The sequence below is a fragment of the Stegodyphus dumicola genome, chromosome 1 (genome assembly GCF_044657685.1).
Source record: "Stegodyphus dumicola isolate Sdum_Otavi_A_Nest chromosome 1, ASM4465768v1".
NCBI lineage: Eukaryota > Metazoa > Arthropoda > Arachnida > Araneae > Eresidae > Stegodyphus > Stegodyphus dumicola.
Window position 1 is genome coordinate 272,037,235 of NC_140768.1, and position 22,957 is coordinate 272,060,191.

Sequence of the window (22,957 nt, forward strand, 5' to 3'; positions counted from 1 at the left end):
AAAAGCCACACTCTTATTTTAGGAGATTATAAAAATTCTGTTGTCATTCCCTTCTTTCCATCAATAAGCTATAAAGTTGCACATATTTTGCAGAAATTTAACTTTCGGGTTGTTTACTCTCCCATCAATAAAATTCCAACTTCTATACTCAAGGACCCCATTCCGGATATGAATTCCTGGGGTATTTATAGGATTCCTTGCCAGTGCGGTTTAATTTACATTGGCCAAACTAAGAGAGCCTTAAAATTTCGCGTCAAAGAACATGAGGCATATGTTAGAAAAAAGGAAACACAGAAATCTTCTGTTGCTCAACATTGTTGGTCCGAAAATCACACTTTCAATTTTTCTGCTGCCAAAATTATTCAAAAAACATCTTCCATTGGAGAACTGGATTTTCTAGAGGCATTTCACATTCATAAAAATCTTTCTGTTCTAGTTAACGATCCTAATTCCAATCCAAATTTGCCTTCGGCTTTTAGAGAAATTATGTTTTAGTTCTGGTTTCGCCAACAGATGGCGCCACTTGCTTATTCTTGTCCAGGCTTTCTTATCTTATCTAAACATTATTTCCTATCTTGTTCATTTGCGGTTTTGCAGCTGAAGATGATGGTTCGGTAAAACCATCGAAACTAGTCCTGTGAAAATTTTGTGAATTAACGCTGATTTTTGTTGTTTGACTTCTGAATCAAAAAGGGTATTGTTGTGAAACTCATGATTGTTTCTGAATTTAATTTCTGTTGTCAGGTACATCTTATTGATTCCCAGTCTCATCCAGATAGAAAATAAAAATTTATTATTTTGGATTAAGATCATTATCACTATTTTTTTACATATTTTGAATGAGTTTATTATTAATGGAACTCTTTCATTAATTTTTCAAAATAACATTTGTATTTTCTAGGAATGAATGAATGTCTTTTAACTAATAGCTTTATCATAACCTCTTTTCCATACTTTGCCTAAAGAGCATTTGTCATTCTATAGAATGCCTAGGGAAAGTATGTAATAATTCTCATATTTCACACTTTGCCTGAAAATGTCTGGCATTATATATAGTGCCTAGGCATTCTATAGAATGCTGGTATTTCATACTATGCCGGTAATATATATATTATATTACACTGCCTTGGTGAATCAGTTAAATATTTTTTATAGAAAGAAAATATGTATGGACATAATTAATTTGTGTATTTGTGTAGGGTAAATATTGTAGCAGGATTTACTTCTTGGTATTTGTGTAGCTTGCAGAGTTAACATATAAATAAGTCAATCCTTTATATATGCATTTTCCTGCTTCTAATTAAAGCATACATTATTCCTATTTTTCATTTTTACTAAAATATTATCATACTATTACTGACTTTTATGTTTATTATATGAAAATTATGTATTTGCTTAATTATTTTTCTGATTATTAAATTTTATATTTAAAATAATTTCAAAATGACTTTGAATTTTTTAATTAATGACTGAAAATTTTTTTAGTATAAATTTCTGCTGTATAAAGGCAAGCAAGTACAAGTTACTTCTTGCAGTATCATTCCAAGTTTTACATTTCATGTAAGTACTTCAATTTTTCATGCATGCTTCTACTATATTTTCTCAAAAATTATCGCAAAAGCAATAATAATTTTACATTGTATTGTCTCATAGCAATAATAATTTTACATTGTATTTTCATTATATAGGTGCAGCCTAATAATTATGCTAACATTTATGATGAAAATAAAGAAAATTGGTCCTTGAATTTTCTTTCTGAAGCAGAACTATCAGAATTTGCTAAACAGGTGAAATCATACTATTATAGTTATATTTCATGTGTGAAAGTGTTTGTATTTGATAACTGTGTACCTGGCATTCATTAAAAAGGATTTCTGATCTTTTAGTGTAAAGAAAAACGGCAATTATTAGAATAGAGTATATTTGTGAAGCGATTTGTTGTTGTACCTCTCTTATAAGTATAAATCTAACATGTTAAAAAGAAGAAAAAAAAAAGTTGCACTGAAAATACTCGTAGTAATGTTTAAAATATGTTAAAAAAATTAACATCTATTGGGCCACACATTCTTGCTGACATTTCAGAGTCATTCATCATGACATCATTTTCTTTTCTTATCTGCCATAAACTTGCCATTGCATCATTTTGGATGCCTTGAATCATCTGAAAGCATTCACCTCATAAAACTATCTTGATAAAAATGAATGGCTGGGTTGGAAGGCAAGAAATTTAATAAATAAGTAAACTGTGACATGGCAGATATTTATTTTTTATTAAAGAAACCCATTTCTTTTTTTCAATGCCTTTTTATTCAAAGTACAGCGTTGTGCCACTGGTTGAAAGGGGCTTTAAATCCATGTGGACATCATCGCAAACTAAGCTTTTGTTGTTGATATAGTTTCAAATATTTCTTCACTGACATAATACGCTACCCAGGCAGTATAGTGGTTAATGATACCAACTGCTATACTAATAGGCTCAGGTTCGAATTTCGAAGAAGGCATGCATGTTTTTAACCATGTAGTGTCTGTGCAACAAAGGAGCATTCAAACTACATGGAAGTAAAACGTCCTCTTGAATGGTTAGTGGCAGGAGAAGAAGGCTGGAAGATGCTCAAACCACCTCTGGGATGTTCTTCAAAAATGGGATGGAAGCTTAACAGTTAGTGAGGCCTGGTTAACCTAATGTAAACTTATGCAAATACACAAGTGCTGGCTTTGCTTCAAACTCTGTAGAATTAATATGCTTTTCTAATCAGCAATGTTATATAATATACAAGTGTGCTGCAACCCTCCTGGCCGATAATAATCAGCCTCATGATTAACGCAGCTCACCCAACACAGATTAAAACAAAAATACAGTTAAAAACATCAAGCCAAAATTCCTAGTATTGTTATATTGCCATTTATAAAGTTCATCAAATACTTTGCGAATATAAATTAGAATATAGCAGTAGAATTCCTTTATATTACCATGTTTTATCCTAACATGTTGCAATAATACACTGGTGTGCAAAAATGAAGGACGAAGTCAAAAAATTAGCATATCAGCTGAACGAAGAGGCAGAGCGGACAGAAAGACCAATCAGGAGATTAAGTAAGGTGATGTATGGTAGCACATGCGCAGATATGCAGGTAGACGTAATGGGAGAGTGTCTGAGTAGTATAAAGCATGTTGTCAGTGTAAGATCAGTATTTCTGGCAAAGAGATTGCACGTCGTACAGCAGTTAAAATCACACCGAGTTGCTGCCTCAGCGAGAAATGGCGAATAATCAATCTGTTAGACGACATCTGGATGCTTTTACCCGAGGTCGAATCATTGGGAAGTTGCAGGAAGGCCACAGTGTGACAAGTGTGGCTGCAGAGTTCGGAATTGCTCACAGCATCGTTTCACGACTTTGGAGACAATTTCAAACTACAGGAACAGCTATCCGGGGGTTTAGTAGTGGTTGTCCACGAGGAACCACACCCGCAGATGACCGGTATATTGCCTTACAGGCCAGAAGAAACAGGCGGCAGACAGCGGGAGAAATCGCTAGACACACGACACAGGCGACTGGACGACCAATATCACGTTTTACCATGGCCAGAAGACTGCACGGTGGTGGTCTGTTTGCACGACGCCCTGTACGGTGTGTACCTCTAACGCCTGCCCATTGGAGAGGGCGTTCTCTGTGGTGCCGGGAACACCGGAATCGGAGAAACAATTAATGGGGACGAGTACTCTTTACAGATGAGAGCAGATTCAGTCTGAGTAGCGATTCTCATCGCATACTCATCTGGAGAGAGCGGGGAAGCCCCAATCATCCCTCGAACATCATTGAAAAAGACAGGTATGGAGGTGCCTGTGTTCTCATTTGGGGAGGCATCATGCTTGGTAGTCGTACAGACCTTCACATCTTCGATGCAGGTTCAGTCAACGGGACCCGTTATTGTAATGAGATTCTTCTTCCATATTTGCGTCTTTTTAGAGGCGCTATGGGTCCGCAGTTTCTTTTCATGGACAACAATGCACCATGTCATCACACAGTAGCTGCCGAACAGCTCTTAGAGAGTGAGGATATTGAACGTATGGATTGGCCGGCACGATCTCCAGATCTCAATCCTATCAAGCATGTATGGGATTTTTTAGGCAGACGCTTGGCAGCTCGTACCTTACCACCAGTAACGATTCCGGAGCTTCAATTGGCGCTGCAAGATGAATGGGCAGCAATGCCTCAACACTTCATTGACACCCTCATTCTCAGCATGGGCAGATGCTGTGAAACCTGCCTAGCAGTCAGGGGAGATCATATCCCCTATTAAAGACCGGATGTTTCTTGCTGGACACCTATCACAGGGATGTTTCGGCCTTCAGTTGCATTGCGCTCCATGCTACTTTTTCAATAAAGCTTCTTTTTATCCCTCTGATTTCTCTTTTAGTAAGTGTTACATTACTCATGTCCTTATGTATTGGGGATCTTATGGTATTAAATGTGTTGATGTGGAAAGCTTTTGTACAAAGTTATATTGAAAAAATCTTTTCGTCCTTAATTTTTGCACACCAGTCTTTGATGAACTTGTTGTGCATTGCTTTCAGCACTATAAAGACTATTATTTTGCAAATTAAATCTTTTCAGGTACCTCAGTAAGCACTCATGTCCAGTAATTATTTGATTGTATGATAACCCTGATCAGTATAATGGTTAGTTACCATGTCTGCCATATCATTGGGTCCAGGTTTGAATCCTGGAGAAGGCATGGATGTTTGCAAGTATATGATGTCTAAATGGGGATATTTAAAATATTGGCAATTCAAAAGTCCTCTTGAGGTTTGGTGGTAGGGAAAGAGGGATGGGAATTCTTAGTTCCATCTCCTGGGATGTTGTCCATCAAAATTGGAATAACTAGTGGAGCAATTCTGATAGCTTGTCCTATTCTGCCTGTACTTGTAGACATAATGCTATGCCCTATAAAAACCAAATGTTTTTTATTTTAAGTTTCAGACACTTGACATTTCTGCAAATGATTTGAACAGAATGTGTGTCACTCTAAAATACATTTTTGCAAAGCCAGATTTGACTTAGAATTATGTCCTGAGATAAATTCTGGAACTTATATTGCTTTAAAATACTTTTGCACATAGCCAGATTTGGCTTAAAACTACCTCCTAAAATAAATTTAGAACTTATGTTGCTGTGTAGTGTCTTGAAGACTGTATCTATTGACTGTGGCACAGAATGATAACTGCACAGAATGCACTGTATTTATTTATATCTTTCTATCCTACATTTTTACTTTTACTGGAAACATGCTCACTTGAATATATGTTTTATAATTTTCAGAATCAATGACTGTTTGTACGTTTGACATGAGAAGTAAACATTCATGTATATTTCAGTCAAGTTAATGCTATTTTATTGAAAATTTGTATGTGTTTATTTTAGTATAATTTTATTTATTATTATATATTTTTATTTATTATTTCTGCATAGATTGCCTTAGCTAAGGCAAATTGTCAAGGCAAGAATCTGTCACTAGTTATCCAAGATTTGCTTCAAGGAGAAGGTCCAGGTTTAGAAAGTGGAGATTCAGCTGAAGTTAAATACATAGGTTGGCTACTGCAAAATTATTCATTTGGCCAGGTAAGTGCACCCTCTGACCCTCTTCTTTTTTTTCCCTTTGCATTTTCTTTGTAAACAATATTAAGTATCTAATGCAAATACATATTGAAATGTTTATTTTTTAGTACTGAATTTAAGTAATTGTCTTCACATCTGAATATTAATTCATGTCTTCCTTTTAAGGTTTTTGACAGCAATATGAGTTCAGAGTCATTTTTCCGTGTGCGTCTTGGAAAGAGTAAGGTAATTAAGGTATGTAAGAAAGAATTATATGTGCCCTATATTTTACCTTTAGTTATTAGTAACTAATAACCAGTGGAGTAACTAGAAATTTTGGGCCCGTGAGCAAAACTTAAAATAAGTATCTATATATATATATATATATATATATATATATATATATATATACACTAAATATCATATATAATCAAAAAATTTATTAACAACAAAAACACACAGAAACAATCTAAATAAATGTAAATAATTAAAAATGGGGGGGGATGTTAAGTTTCAGTTGCAGTAAAAAGGGATTTATGAAATACATAAGCAGAGTAGTCGTTTGCATGCTGTTGATGTTATTTTTTAGATCAATTTTACTTGTCTCTTCATGCTCAATGGCAAGAATTAAAAGAGAGCTTGTGTTTGTCCATTTCTATTTCTTTTGTAATCTTTAATCATTTTCAGCATTGAAAATTATCTCTATACTGCAGCAACAGTTACAGGAATCATTAAGAAAAGTGAAAAGATATTTCGTATGCCTTTCACCAAAGTTGCTCTCTCCAGTGAGTGATATTTTTTTTTAACATCAAGCTCTGAAACATTTGAATGCGTATACATTATTTCATTAAGATCATTTTTACTCAAATATAAAGCATATAATTTGTAAAGTAAATTCTGTTGACAATATTTCAAAATAAATATCTACTAAATTGTCGCATTTTTATATTAATTCAGTTTCTTTAGCATAGTTTTCTTAACAGAGTTTCAAAAAACCAAATTGGTCTCTCACATTTGTCATGCCAGCAAGTTGATAATTTATTTGAATTAAAATAATGTCTAAAATGTGGGAAAATGCATTTACTTTTAAATATTCTTCATGGGATTAAAATTTATGATGCATCAAAAACTCATCAAGGATATTTTGTCTTTTGGTTAGAAATTCTGAAATAATATTCCCTTTTATTTTTTGCCATTTGTTTCAATTCTGTCAAAATAAGTTCAAATTCATTTTCATAGTTTCTTTATATTTATGTAGGTGTTATTTAAAGTTTGTGTAACTTAGTCTACACATATATTAGTACTCTGTAATATTTTTTAAATACAGTTTATTTCATTTATCACTTTTTGCATAAAAGGTAAGAATAACAATAAATTCAAAACTTGCTATTTTTATTTTTATCTGCAGCACTTCTTCTTCTTCTTCTTCTTCTTTTTTTTTTTTTTTTTTTTTTTTTTTTTATTGTGGATTTTAGTTTAAACTTTCTAAAAGTGATCTTAATGTAATTTTACTGCATTTAATGAGGTAATCCTACTTTATCAATGAGCTGGGTTGCATTTTTTTAAAGATATTTCCGATTTGGCTATAAAATTTGTTAACATATCCCATCAGTTTATACTTTACCCCCAAAATCAATCTATATTTTGAAACATATTGAAAAATAATGTCATTTTTTTGCAGCATGTAAGTTCTTTTGTCAAACGTAAATGTGCTTCTGTTGGAAATGATAATCAGTAATCATAGGACTAAAACTTGCATCACAAATTCCCTTCATTTTCTTACAACTTTTAATATAATATCTCTAAAGGCTTTTCATAATTCACATCTAAATGCATTTCATGCAATCTAGTATAAGAAAAAATGCTTTTTTACTTCCTTGTACGAAGTAAAAAGGAAGTATTGTAATTGCGAAAAGCTTCAGGCAGCATATTTCAACGAAAATATCCACTTTGACCGCTTTCGAATGCAATTTAACGTTGTTTTTCCATGATATCTGTACGTAAGGACAGAATAAAAGACTCTTTTCCTCCAAAAAAAACTAAAAAACTGCTTTAAAATGAATTCTGAAGAGAAATTTTCGTGGCGTCTGAAGGAACGTATGTATGTACGTATCTCGCACAACTAAAAAATGAGTAACCTCAGAACGTTGAAATTTTGTATATAGGACTACTATAGCATGTAGATGTGCACCTCGTATTTTGGTTGCAATCTGCCGCGCCACACGTATATAAATATATTTATATATATATCCACTCTGTTACCCGGCTCAGTGATCTCAGTTTCTTTACTCTTATATGTTTGTAAATTGTACATTTTTTGCTTTAAAAATGATTGTATTATGTTGTTTTTTATCTTCCGGTTAAGGTTTTTAAGCCTTTAGTAAATCTGTATGCAATATTTTTAGAATTATCAACAATTTTAAAGTTGTTTAAGTGCGGCTAAGCCTTTTTTTTTATGGCGGTCATTTATTGTGTACATTTGAAACAGCAGACTAGTGGATTTGTTGTCAATCTAGAGAAACTTAGCTTCGCAACAACAAAGATAACACCTTCATTTATTATTTAAATCATGCTTAATCCTTTCTGGAATTTTTTCGAGGAAATAAGCGTTTAAGATTTTCTTCGTAATTTTTAATACAGATATTTTGAGTTTTTATGTATTTTTGCCTTGTCGCGAAGTGAAAACTGAATTAATTGAATGAGAAATACTCAATCGTCTGTGAAAAACTGTTTCTTTTTTGTTTTGTTTGCTTAATTTCTTTTATACATAGTTCTAGCTTTATTATAGTATTTGAATAGAACATGTGGCAACGATTAGATAATTCTTTAAATGATATAAATTTTGTGCATTCTGAATTATAATATGAACGAAATATAATACTGTTAAGTAAACCTAGTGCCAGAGTGTCGCTATGGTAAACAAAGTGAATTTTAAAGAATGCATTTATTCTATTGTGGTTTATGCGCTGTTAAAGGTTAAAGGCTGTTATTAAAGGTTTAATTCAATCTAATAAGTTTAAATGAAATGCAAGAAAAAATGCGTATAATTTAATATTCCGTACAAGGAAGTCGTGGTGTACACATCAGATTTTTTCTCTAAGAGTATGTTACATGTGGCTTAACAGGACCTTGAGCCATACTCAGCAGAATTTAATTGGCATCACAGTATGGGAAATGCGATACAGATATATGATTACCAGAAAATAAGTATAAGAGTGGTGTGCAAAAAAAAATAAATTTAATTTTTTAAAATTAAATTTCTGAAACAAAATTTTGTGTAAATAAATTTAACCTTTTGTTGCATCATGTCCACTCTAGTAGACAAAAGTTTAAATTTGTTATGCCTTAACAGATTCCATTCCTGTGTTTATTCATTCTATATCATTAGAACTTTCAACTGTCGATCATAGATGGCTGTATAGCATCACTAAGTAAAGCATTGCTATTTGGAAAATGGCTGCTACTTCTGTTTCCAAGTTAATACAATTCTCATAGTAAACATTATATAATTTTGTTTTTATCTTCTTATATTGTCATTTTTTATTCATAATTAGTAATTTTAGACAATTTCCTTTAAATGTCAGTTTGAGAAAATTGTGGAGTGGGTAGATAAAGATCTACCGAACAGAGTGAGTTGAAACCCAAATGTACTGCTTATCAAGCCAAAATACCACTGGAAATGTTTATATTTGGCAAGGAATTTCTAGAACATTTGACATTTGAATTCAATAGGTATATGTTACAAAATCATAGCAAAATGAATTCATTCACAATCGACGAAATGAAGGTATTTTGGAGGATCTGTATGTACATGTCAGTTGTAGATTTGCCATTTAGAAGATGGTAATGATCACTGCAAACAAGGCAGGAAATGATTTCAAATGCAATGACCGTAAATCATTGGGAAGAGATTTGTTAGCATGTACGTATATTCGTGCTGTCCACTGTAGTGAACAAACTGTAGCAATTATTTAAAACGCAATTTGAATAAAATTATTTGTTATTATTATTACTAAGGTTATTTTAAGTAGAAAAAATACAAACATTTTCGTTTAACTTCTGTAGATTATTTGTATGCAACAAAGGGTTAAGTATAATGTATAATGTTTTGGGGGGTTGCAATTTTGTTTTTCCATTTTATTTTCTGCTTTGCAGTTTTGTACTTGGTGATTTCCTTTCATAGTGATTAGTATAAAAAAAAAGAAAAAAATATTTTTAAAAGTATGTTTTCCTGTTTTAGGTCATTATTTGTTAATATAATTAATATAAGAGGCATATTTCCTGTATTTAGAAAAAATTTACCATGTTGTTGTGTCATGAAAAAGATCCAAAATGTTAATGTGTTCTTTATTAAAAAAGCAGTAATTTGTTTTAGGGATGGAATGAAGGTCTTTTAGGTGCTCAGAAAGGCTGCAAACGTCTGTTGATTGTGCCTCCTAATTTAGCATATGGTTCAGAAGGTATGGGCAATACCATACCACCACATTCCACCTTAATTTTTGAAATTCATGTAGTAAAAGTAAGTAAAATCTAATTTATACATGTGGTAATGTTTAAATAATATTTTAAATATAGTTATATTTATAATGCTGTATTAAAAGTAGTTTTACTACGAGGGCCATCCAGGAAGTAGATTACGTTTCCGTCTGTGTCCGCTAGGGGCGGGGCTAGCGCGGCCATCTTGGGGTCAGAGCGTTGCACAGCTCAGTCTGCATCTAGCCGTGCTAGTGAGAGGTTCGTGCTGTGCTCCGTTCAGATACTGTGACGGTTTGAAATGTCTGCGTTAATTGAAAATCCCGCGAGCTGCGAGGTGCGCTCAGTAATAAGGTTTCTGACTGCAAAAAACTGTAAACCGATAGAAATCTATCGGCAGCTTCGTGAAGTGTATGGGGACAACTTTATCACTGAAGGTGGAGTGCGTCAGTGGGTCATAAGATTTCAAAATGGCCGAACCAATGTTCACGACGAAGATCGAAGTGGGAGACCCAGCATAGTGACCGCCGAACTTCTCGAAAAAGTCGATGCTAAAGTCCGTGAAAATCGAAATTTCACAATAACGGAACTTTGAGTTTTCCACAAATTTCGCAAAGTTTGTTGCACGAAATCATCAGCGAAAAGCTTGGTTACCACAAGTTTTGTGCAAGATGGATTCCAAAAATCTTGACAGAGGACCACAAAAATCAGCGAATGGCTGCAGCGTTGAACTTTTTGGACGCTTACCATAAGGATGGTGACTCTTTACTCGATCGCATCGTTACTGGTGACGAAACATGTGAACTGTGAAACGAAATTGCAATCAATGCAGTGGGGGAACACAAGTTCTCCCCAAAAACCCAAGAAATGCATGCAAACAATGTCGGCAAGGAAGATGATGGCGACTGTTTTTTGGGACAGAAAAGGTGTAATTTTGGTGGACTTCCTGGAAAGAGGCACTACAATAAACTCTCAAAGGTATTGCCAAACTCTCCAAAAACTCAGAAGAGCAATTCAAAACAAGCGCAGAGGAATGTTGAGCTCTAAGATCTTGTTGATTCACGACAACGCCCGGCCCCACACGGCAAATGTCACTCGTAAAGTTCTTGAATCTTTTAAGTGGGAGTTGTTTCCTCATCCGCCGTACAGTCCCGACCTGGCACCGAGCGACTTCCACCTATTCCCAGCAATGAAGAAGTGGCTGGCTATGCAGCGTTTCGATGACGACGCACAGCTGCAAGAAGAGGTAACGAAGTGGTTGAAGGCGCAGGCGGCCGAATTTTTCGACGAAGGAATTTCCAAGCTCGTACATCGCTACGATAAATGCCTTAATTTGTATGGTGACTATGTAGAAAAGTAGTATTTGAGTGTGGCTTTCATCTGTATATAATAAAATTTGTTTCCTATACTTTGTTTATTTTTTTATTCCAAAACGTAATCTACTTTCTGGATAGCCCTCGTATTTATCCTTTGCATTTACTGTACAGCAGTATCCAAGCTGAGCATTGCATGTGGTAATGAAATTTATAACAACTTTATATGCTTTTATTTTTATAGGTTAAAATTTCTCGAGATGCCTCTCATTCTCCTAGCCCAGTTAAAGTTTCTGATAACATTGCAGAAAAAAAACCTGAAGTTCCACCTCGCCATTCTATATCGTAAGCATCTCTATGTATTCATTTTTAATGAAATGCTGAACTTATTTGTTATGCATTGTAGCATTTTTGAAGAAATATCAAGTCTTATTTTCTTAAAAATTTTGCTAAATTTTAATATTGTAATCTTATGTCTTAATTTTTATTACATAAAACTAAACTTTCTGTTTTGACTTCCTCTGATGTTACTTAACTATTGTAATTGACAGTGTACCATAAGGGTATGAAGTCTGAAAATGAATTTTGAGAATGCTTCAAATCTAATACATTGCTTGTCTGTCTTTTTTTCCCCTAATATATGGTTCCTGTACCTTATGAAAGAAAAGTTCTTGAAAAATTAAACATCATTTTAATAATGCTTGAAAGTATTTAAATATTAACTGCTAATCTTGAATAGTTCTAAATTTTTTTAAATCATATTTAGATCCAAAGAAAGTCATTTTGTGAGAAAAAGGGGGAAGTTCAAAGTAAAAGAGTTCATCATTCTTTATTTTATTTATTATTACTTTCTGCTCTGCTACCGAATTTCCTAACTATTTGATTACTGGAAATTTCATGTTCGAGCCTGTTTTAATTTTTTCTTGAGGACATCCTTTGTCAGAAAAGTTCCTGGCCATTCTTTTTATTATTAATATTTCTGAGTTTGGAGTACTAAAAAGGAACAAATGCTGTTTTTATGTTACTTGGTATGTATTCTTACTTGACATGACCTTTGCCGTGTTTCCACGCACACTTACGAAGTGGTATGGCTGTGCATAGCAACACAGTGTTCAGATTGCATTCATTAAGGTGACGCAATGTATTTTGATTGCAAGCAAAGAGTGAACATTAAGTTCTGCTTTAAGCTAAAAAAAATTCCCAGTGAAACGTGAAACATGATTTAGCCAACATATGCAAGTGAGGCACTTTCAAGAAGTCTTGTTTTCGAGTGGCACAAAAGGTTTTGTGAAGGCAGAGATTCAGTGCAAGATGATCTCACAGCTGGTCATCAGTCTATAGCACATACCAACACAAATGAGGTACTTGTAAGGCAGTTATTGTAAGAAGACCATTGTGTAGCTATGTGTATGATATCAGAAGAACTGAATTTGAATCGTGATGTGTGTCAAAAGATTTTACGCGAAGATTTAGGGAAAGAGAAATTTAATGCAAGAATCATCACTCACTCACTAACAGATGAACGGAAAGACGAAGAATTTCTGCTAAAGTATTGGATAGAGTTAGATGTGATCCCACATTTGTGTCAAAGATTATTGTGATTTTTCCTAGTTTCCACGGGTAACTGAAAAGCTTTGTCAAGATTATTGCAGACATCCAACGGGCTGTGGCAAATGAGCCTGCAATCATCGCAACTGATGATTTTCCTGCTTAATTCCAATACCTCCAGAAACATTGGCAGTTGTGTAAAAATAACCAAAGAGGACTATTTTTATAGCAACTAGGATCATTGGTTGGCAAATGCAATTGTCTATTTTTTTTTACGACCTTTTCCTGGAACTTTTCTGGCAAAGGATGTATGTATGTATATATATGTGTGTGTGTAGATAGGTAGGTATTATATTGTGTCAGATGTCATTATAAATTTTGCTTGAGATTGGAATCAATCTCTGAACTTAATATGCTGCAAGTCATTAACCCATTAACCGCCAAAACTACAAGGAATGTTTCTTTTCTCATGAAAATAATAACAAATATTAAATTAAGCATTTATAACATAAATTTAGATTGAAAATGAAAAAAATGCTCTTACCTGTGGAAAAAGCGAGTGTTGCGTTCGCGCAACATCAGCGGAATAAGACTACGGATGTTTAATGAGTAGGATAGTACTCGTGTGAGTTTTTTTGTTTGAGTGGAGCGCAGGATTACTTTTTAGCTGTATAACGTTTTATAAATCTACAAATCACTTTACTTGTAATTAATTTAATATTAAAATATACATTGTAATTCTTTTACAAATACAGATTATTTCAATTGAAAGATTCATATGAAAAGCTTGATTACAATCATGATGTAAAGCTACATTACATACTTTGCATCTATAAACAGCCTGGCTATGGTACTCTTTACAACAAAGTCTTTTGTTATCAACGGACTTTACGATAAAATGTCTACCATCTCCATGCAATGGTTTTTGAATGCTGAATGTACTAGGTCTTCCTGCTGCTGATCTCTTTCTGGCTAATTCTACATTTTCAGTAGGAGTTTTCAAAAGGAATAATGCATTCTCGCGTCTGAAATCTAAAAGAGACTTTATATTTCCAGTAGTAAAAAGGGGTGATACTTAGTAAGTTTAGATATGGTCTCACTTCATATAATTTATCAGTATTGTCAATTTGACTATTTTCAAATGTAAATTATGCTTCATATTCCTGTACTGCAAACGTGATATCGATTCTCGTACAACAGGAACGGAAATGTCCGTATCAAAAGACCAATACATTTTTTCTTGAGGTAAAGAATGATATCCTGTAAGCGATAATATTCCAATAAATCTTTTCATATAGGCTTCAGATGCAATAAATTCTGCTGAGCATATATATTTGTCTGTTCAACGAAAGAGCGTAAATGTCTAAACCAAAAAGAAAATAAAAAATCTTTGCACTAGTTTTACCTTGTGTTTTGTCTTTTATAATTTCTCTGCTAGCTCTTTCTTCATGTTCTTCCTGAGACATAACTAACAGTTCCTTTTCTATCCACTTCAAGATTTCAGTCTTCTGCTTTTTAAACTTTTTAGTACGACTATAACTGCTTTTAGAAGGCTGAAACTTACTTCTTACGTGAATTTCAACTTCCCCAGCAGTATCATTTGGTAAAATATCATTATCATTATTTAAAATATTGCCTTTCTTCTTCGTCACTAGTTTCTGCAATTTCTGGGGGAAAAATAACAATATCAGTTTCCTTCTGGTCATTATTAACATTATCATCATCTGTTTCTTCATCAAAAAATCTTTGAAGGGCTTCTTCTAATGTAAGATACCTCATTCTAGGCATTTTTAAACAACCAGAACATGAACCATAACATCGAAAGGAATGAGTGAAAAAGGAGATTGACTGCCCATTTCCTGCTGACGTTGCGTCAGCGCAACACCTGTTTTCCCTTCCTTCCCAACACAGATATAAACATCTTACTGATGCAATGTTCTGCTAAACGATGACCTTGACTAAAAATAGATCACTCATAAAGACGGCGATTCTTTCGTTAAATATTTTCAGCAAAAATACCCGGTCGAAAATTTTGCTTAAAGTATGAGATTAATTATTATAAACAAAAGCATTGTTAAAGGCAAATATTTTTTTACAGAAATAATCTTCATAATATTCCCTACACAAAATCATCTGCTGGTATAAAATATCTTAAGTAGTTATATTTATATGTGGATTTATTTTGACCGTTGCGTCAACGCAACACCAGCGGCTAATGGGTTAAGCCTTGAGTTTACCAGTTTAATCAGTTTAATTTTTATTCAGGCCTGAATTTTTGCATCTTTTGTGAAAAAATGGGTGCAGATTTATATCTTAATGAGATTTAGTAATATAATATCTACATACACATTATACTTTTGAATTATTAATTAAATGATTATTTTGTGATTAATATTGTTGAGGTTATTGCATGTGAGGTGATTTTACAAATAATTGTTTTAGTGTCCTCTCCTCCCTTCAAAGAATGAAATTCATATATTTATATTGTACTGTCTTCCTAAATAAAATCCCTTTATGCATTTTATTGGTCTTCTTAACATCATTTTATTGGTCTTCTTAACATCATTTTATTGGTCTTCTTAACATGGTTACTGCTTGCTGCTGGAGTTACTTTTGATCAAATTAGCTAGTGTTTTCTTAGTACTGAAATTTGTGTGTATTAAATTTCATGTCTTAAGCAGGTCAGAATTATGTAGCTTTGTTACAATAAAATGACTATTTAAAGCATTTTCAATAATTCAATATTTGAGAGCATTTGAGCATTTGGTTTAAATGATTATTTTAGCTTGTTAGGAGCAGTTACTTTCAACTCAAGATTTCACTACTTAATTCAACTTTTTTTTTAAATTATTGTTTTTTTTTTTTTTAATTAAGGCAAGAAGATAATATAAGAATGAGAGGTGCTTCAATATCTGAACAATTAACCCAAGTAAAAAATTTTTTTTTGCTATCAAAATTGACGTAATATTTTTAAATGTTAATTCTGTGATTTGTATGCTCATTTGCAGTTTTATTAATATGCAATTTAGAATTTTTTTCTATTTTTTTATTTGATACTTTTGATAATGTGAAAAATGTATTAAAAATATTATTTGGTTTTTAATCCGCATTTGAAACATGAAAATCGAATATTTTTTTTTTTATTTCATTCATGCATTTAATTTGCAGAGTCCCAAGAAGGACAAAGCTCAGCTCATATCTCGTATGGCAAAAATGGGAACAGCAACTCTACCTTTCCAGGGAGCAGTTGCAGCTCAAGTCAGTAGTGATTCAGAAAATGAGGTAATTTGAAACATGAACTCATGCCAGTGGTCAAAGCATCTGATATCTACTATACTTACATATCTGATATCTACTATACCTATTTTCATATTTAATTTCTCTCTGCTTTGCTTTCAATAGTATTCCGTTTTTATTAGCAACAATTTATTGCAACTTTCCTAGTCAGAAATTTTCTCTTTTACAGTACAAGGGCTAACGTAAAAGTAGTAATGTTCCAGTTTTTCTAAGCTTAAGAGAATGTTTCTTGTTCATTAGTGAGAAAGTAAAAATTCTTGGTATTGTAGAAATAGAGGAGAAAAATGTGGTGTATTTGTTGTAAAGTTGCTGGGGTTTATTGTAAGAATGAACCTTCAGTTCATGAAGTGTTGAAGAATAAGGAAAAAGTTCATGGTACTTTTTCTAATTTGCCACAAACTGCAAAAGTTGCTGCAATAACATGATATAAAATGCTAATGAAAGTGGAAAAAGCATTGCATTTTTGGTTTTTCTTCAGTTTTGAAGGATGATCCTTATCCAAGGTTCCTCAACTCAATACAAGCACACCATTATCCTACTTCCTTTCCTCATTGCAAATATTGTGCTACCAACACATAACTTTAGATGTTTGCTGAATGCCACAATAATATAAAAATATTTTCCAAAAGGGAAATTTCATTACTGTATGTTATGTACAAGTATGCAGAAATAATTTTCATTGTGAAACTTGCTATAAATTATTTTTTTATTGCTGTATAGGAAAAAGATTTTTGTTCCTGCCATAATAGTTCATTGTAAATCTTTCAAGCACTGTGTGTCTAATTTCTGACTGGATTGCCATAAATTTTCAGATTCTTTTATCTAATATACTCAAGTGAGAGAAAAAGTGGGCTATAGCATAAATTTTGCATTTCTTTATTAACAATATAAGATAATAAAGTAATGCAAAATTTCACATTTTATTATCACTAATTAATAATACATTTTACTATCGCATATCTTATACATTTTATTATCACATATCTTATACATTTTATTATCATTACTTAATAATGTCTTACTACTCCAAATTCATTAACTTTCACTGAATTTCTGTATATTACATGAATATCATATATCTGTAGTTTGACCTGGAATGCATTACTCATGGATATGGGGGGTACTTCTAGTAGATTTTGCTAATATTAAATTTACTGATGAGTAGATTTAGTTTCCACCAGGTGTTGAGTGGATGCAAATGCTAGAAACTGGTAATATGGCCCTTATTTGCTACCTTGCAAATAGTGGGCTGGATCGGATTTTCATTGTTTTCTTTATGCATAATGTGATTATGAACCAGCTTCTTTAGGACAGGGGTTCTCAATCAGGGGTATCCCCCCTTGGAGAGTGGAAATGCTGTCAGTCCTTTATTTAGATGTTAAGTATTTAGTTTTAGTTTATGAATGCAAAAAACTATTTTTCTTTACATTTTTGTTTTTATCAATATTTTCTGTATTTTTTGTTTAATTTATAAAACATATTTAAAAATAATCTGAATAAATCTATATATGTATTTTTCTAGTTTTGGAAGGAAGGGGGCTATGGTGAAGCATCTTCTAGGTATGGTGAAAGGGGTGCATGGGAACAAAACATGTTGAGAGGGAGGTTAATACTAAAATCAAATATTGAAATACATAGTTAAAATCATATATAAACTTGTCTTGCTGTGTACTTCCTTAGCTCTTTGAAATCCAAACCCTTCGCTAATCTATATCCTTAAAAAACCGAATGGCCAAAAATACTTTTCCAGTTTCACAGCAATTTTCCTATCCTCCCTGTCCATTAACACAGAAATAGGTGTGACAATTTTAAATTACATCCTTTCTACTTTCTAACAAAGATTCCATTAGCCTTTGACCCTGTTCTTTATAAACCTATTCTGAAGGTCAAACCAACAAGCCTCTCTTGCCTTTTTTATGATCACGACTGAGATTTTGTTTACTTCTGTTATTTTTTATATGAAGGAATAAATTGATTAAAATAATATAATCCTTAAATTTTTAAATATCAATTTTATTGCTGTTTAAAATGTATGATAAAATAGCTTTGGTTTAAAGAGTAGGTATTTTATCATAATTCTGTTAAGTACTGAAATATTTCTGGGTTTTTATAAAGGATATAAAAATGGACCCCATTAAGCAAACTACATATATTATTAGTATCATATGTAACATAAATATGGGCCAGTTTCCATTGGGAAAAAATCATGTCCATACTTTTGCCAATCCTCAAGTAGATAGATACCTCTTGTACTTTGCCATATACAATAGGCTCCCTAACACCCCATGATGAATAAAATATAAATAAATAATTTTCTTTCCTTAAATTTAATTTTTACAGGAATTTCTTGTTTTTTCTTTTATTAAAGAGGATTAAGATTTCACTTCATGTACGTTCTTTTTTTGCAAATTAAGTTGCTATTTTTTAGTTAAAGTTATGTGTTACTTTTTCATTTTATTGTATTTGACTTTGTTGTTCCTTTTCCAAAAATAATGAGGGTCTTTGTATTTGTTGATGAGTCGTTTGATATCCTTTTTCTGAGGAATAAACCTTAGTTATAGACCTTTTTTATGATTTTTTTTATTGTATGAGTTTCAAAGTGCATTTATAAATGTCATTGTTTTTCCATGTTTTCATTTATTTAGTTATATATGTATATTATTATTTCTGCATATATTATAGGTAAATATGCATGTGCATTATCACTCATATGAATTTGTAGGACATATGCATACATAAATGTGTCTATTTTTATACACATATTGCTGTTTACTGCACATTTATACATGTTTTTGTGATGATGCAATAATGTTTTCACCTTTTTTAAATTGGGTGCTGTTCTGTAATTGGAACTGGATCAGAAATATATGCACGTGTGGTAGGAAAAAGCATATATGTGTCTATGTATATACATACATACATTCGTACTTACATATATATATATGTATACACACATCCATATACATTTTGAATTTGGTCCTGATAAAAGAAGTGTACCTGAAATTGTATAGCCCTGTAAAAGCGCCTTTTTTTTTTTTTTTTTTTTTTTTTTTTTTTTTTTTTTTTTTTTTTTTTTTAGTAACTGAAATTTGAAGCCCAAAAGCATAATTTGCATAAGCACATTTCTACATATATCACACTCCTAAGAACTTTCAATGTATCTCTCAGAGTTTTTTTCCTGATCCTTTACATGAAACACAAGTGAGTTTATGATCATGAATTGCAATGGACGAAGATATGCCTAAGGTTCATTTTCAAAACGAATATTGTGATGTGGATTCTTCAATCGAGTCTAATCTAAAAATCATACAGCTGCTTTGGTCTTTTTAGGATTGGATAATTAGTGACTCTGTAAACCATAAAGGTGTTTTTCACTGCTGTGTGTAAAAGGAACCAAAATATGTACATTCACATTTTGAGGATTTTCTAGAAGCTGAGTAATATTTTCGATGTTGATCTAATGAATCTACTCCTCCCATATTCTTATTGTACTTGACAAATGTGGGTGGGCATGGTACTATCTGATTTTTGGAGCCTTTTCTTCTTGTAGTAAATCTTGGTTCATATTTACAGTTCGTGGAAATGATATGTATCAATTTTTTACCAAACCAGGATGAATAAAGTAAATTCAGCAGGCTTTTGCATTGCATTAACTGCCTGTTGTATTGATTTCAGAGCTTCATTTGCTTGATGTTCTCAGGCATGTTTTTCCAATTTGTCATCACAGTTCCATGTGATAATTGTCCAGATTTGTATAACTCAAAAGTTATACAAATCTGGATAATTCACCAGCATAGACTTGACAAAATCGAATTTGTTAAGTCTACGCTGGTGAAACATCTGTCAAAATAGATTTTATGGGCCAAAAATACTTTTCCAGTTTCACAGCAATTTCCTATCCTCCCTGTCCAATAACGCAGAAATAGGTGTGACAGTTTTAAATGACATCCTTTCTACTTTCTAACAAAGATTCCATTAGCCTTTGACCTTGTTCTTTATAAACCTATTCTGAAGGTCAAACCAACAAGCCTCTCTGGCCTTTTTTATGATCACGACTGAGATTTTGTTTACTTCTGTTATTTTTTATATGAAGTTTTTAAGTGCTGTTATTAAGTGCATAACTATGTCATATCCTAAACCCTTTCTGACCTTGGTATCTGATCTTTTTTACCACAATAATCTTCAAAGGTGTAAGTATATCCAAAGCGAGATGTGCAGAGCATTCATATTTTTAATCCACACTTAACTGGTTTCATAGGCATATATTGCACAATCCCTAATCTACCATTAAATGTAATTAGCATTTTGTCAATTGATCCTTCAGTATAACGTGCAAAATGTTGCTGAAATTTGTTTCTTAAATATGAAATGATGGGCTCTAATTTTTGTGCATATGTAAAGTTCTCTTCTCTATTTTTAACTTCAGTTTCCCAATCTGACAAATGAAAATAATTCTTGATTTCCCAAAATCTCTTTCTGCTCATCATTTTCTTCACCATTTCATTTCCAAGCATTGTGTTACTTGACCAATAATCACTTATTCTTAGTAATTTTACAATACTCATTATAAGAAGGTCTGTAATGAATGCCCACATTTCTTTTATAGATGAAATTTTTTCCCATTGAAGATCAAGTGCCACACTTTCTTGCACAGAATTCAGCCTATTGATTTGTATTTATGTGAATTAATTCGCAAATTTCATCTGTAAGAAACAACTTTACATATTGTAAAGGTGAAGCATCAACAGGTAAAATATGAATTGGTCCCAAAAAGCTGTTAAATGGTTACACAATTACGGCATCATTGTTAACATTAGTAGACCAGGTTTTTACTGGATTCACGTTACAATTTTCTGAAACATCTGCTTCCAGATTTGCTCCATGCTCATCTTTATTTTCTGCTATAAGTAATTCTTCTTCATTATCATTTTCTGTGTCTTTCCTGTAGCCATCTTCTGAGTCCAAATCTGACTCATCTGTATCATTAAAAAATAGCCTCAATTTCTTGCTGAGTTAAACTGTGCAATATTTGCACGTTTTAATTAGAGCTTAAAAGCACAATGTACCAAAAAAGAATTAACAATGAAATATCACATGACTAAAGATAAGAAACTTCTTAGGAGGAGCTGTCTGCAGTAAACTGATACAATGCATTTAGGAAAACTGCACCTGCTACTGCATACCTTAGGGGGAGGAAAGAAAACAAGATCACAATCTCGGCCGTTTTCAGGCGGTTGTGGTCGTCTGAATGAACGATAGTGTGGGGCGGTTTGGTCATCAAAGAGTTAATCTCTACATATAATAAAACAAAGAGTCTGTCTGTGTGTGTGCCTTTCGTTCGCGCTGCATGTAAGCTAATAGACCCACGGCTACGAAATTTGGTACATAGGTGCATCTAGACAAGAGCCAGAGCACCTCGAAGGGATTTTTTCGAAATTCGAATTCGAATTTTTTTTATTTTATGTTTTGTGACGAAATCGCGTCATTTTGAGACAAAATGGGCTGTAGGAAAGCGAGATTTTATTCTACACACTCCATTTTCACATCGTCATGAAACGTAGGCACTTAGCTAATTTACGAATTTAAAATAAATTTCGTGTTTCAATAAATCGATTAAATACGAATTTATTTAACAAAGTGAGCTTAACACGTTTTCAATGGGATTTTTTCTAAAAAAGTTTATTCTTAAAAATGTACAGTTTATTTTTCTTTGATTTTTGGACACGTGAAACTTTCAACCTTGCGACTGCTTTTACAAAAAGAATTTTGGAAAAATGATAATATTTTGTATTAAAAAAAATTGTTTAATGAAGCTTCCGAGTACACTTCTCACATCTCATATCTTTAAAAATGTGATTTTGGCAACAATTTTCCTGTCTTATTGTTGTTGATAGATTTTTGATGAAATGGCATCATATTGAATAGTTTCATTCTTTTAGAAATATGGGTTTGGCAACAATTCTTCATCGTATTTCTTATGTCACTGTTTTTATGAGATTGGCATATTTCGTTGTCATTTTTATATATATATAATACATTTTTATTGATATTTTTTTGATAAAGTTGCCCTGCAAAGTAAAATTCTGCGTGGAATTTTTTTTTTTTTTTTTTTTTTTTTTTTTTTTTAAGTTTCTTTCATGTTAATTTTTGCTTTTTTCACTGTTTGTAAGATATTGAAAAGTTTTGCATGATTTGTTTTCTTCAACGGAAAGTTGGTTAATTTTTTTTATTAGGATAATTAATATTTGTATTAAGGGATATAGCTTATTTCATTGTAATTTTTTTCTCTTGAAAATATAAGATAAAATATCATTAATTATACTTTGATTTTCAGAATTTTTTGTTTTTTGTATTCTTTTATGTTATTTATTGCTTATTTCACTGTTTTTAAGCTATTGAAAAGTTTTGAGTGATTTTTTTAGGAAACAAAGTTCTTAACCTCCTTTGTACCATTTGAGTTCTTAAGATTTTGCAAAGGGAAGTTGGTTAATTTATTTGTTAGGATAATTAATATTTGTATTAAGGGATATTGCTTATTTCATTGTAATTTTGTTATACGTAATAACTTTTTTTATGAAGTTGTTCTGCAGAATAAAATTCTATGCAGCTTTTAAATTTAACGTTTGGTTTTCCCTTCAGCCATTTTTCTGGTACATTTAAAAGCCAGACGAAGTCTGGCAGCGAAGCTGCTAGTAAGATCTGAAACATTAGGGACATTTACTGTCCAT

The 22,957-nt window shown here is 32.3% G+C and overlaps 1 protein-coding gene across 7 annotated transcripts in view; it reads left to right on the top strand.

Moving 5' to 3' along the window:
- LOC118180898 (FK506-binding protein 15-like) overlaps positions 1-22,957 on the top strand; it is a 138,686-nt gene that overhangs the window by 36,881 nt on the left and 78,848 nt on the right. For all 7 annotated transcript variants that reach the window (XM_035349966.2, XM_035349965.2, XM_035349968.2 and 4 more), the window contains exons 6-13: positions 1,486-1,560; positions 1,689-1,787; positions 5,473-5,622; positions 5,785-5,853; positions 9,974-10,117; positions 11,629-11,729; positions 15,807-15,861; positions 16,101-16,214. In XM_035349966.2, coding sequence (XP_035205857.1) covers positions 1,486-1,560; positions 1,689-1,787; positions 5,473-5,622; positions 5,785-5,853; positions 9,974-10,117; positions 11,629-11,729; positions 15,807-15,861; positions 16,101-16,214 — 807 coding nt within the window. The remainder of the gene's footprint in view (positions 1-1,485; positions 1,561-1,688; positions 1,788-5,472; positions 5,623-5,784; positions 5,854-9,973; positions 10,118-11,628; positions 11,730-15,806; positions 15,862-16,100; positions 16,215-22,957) is intronic.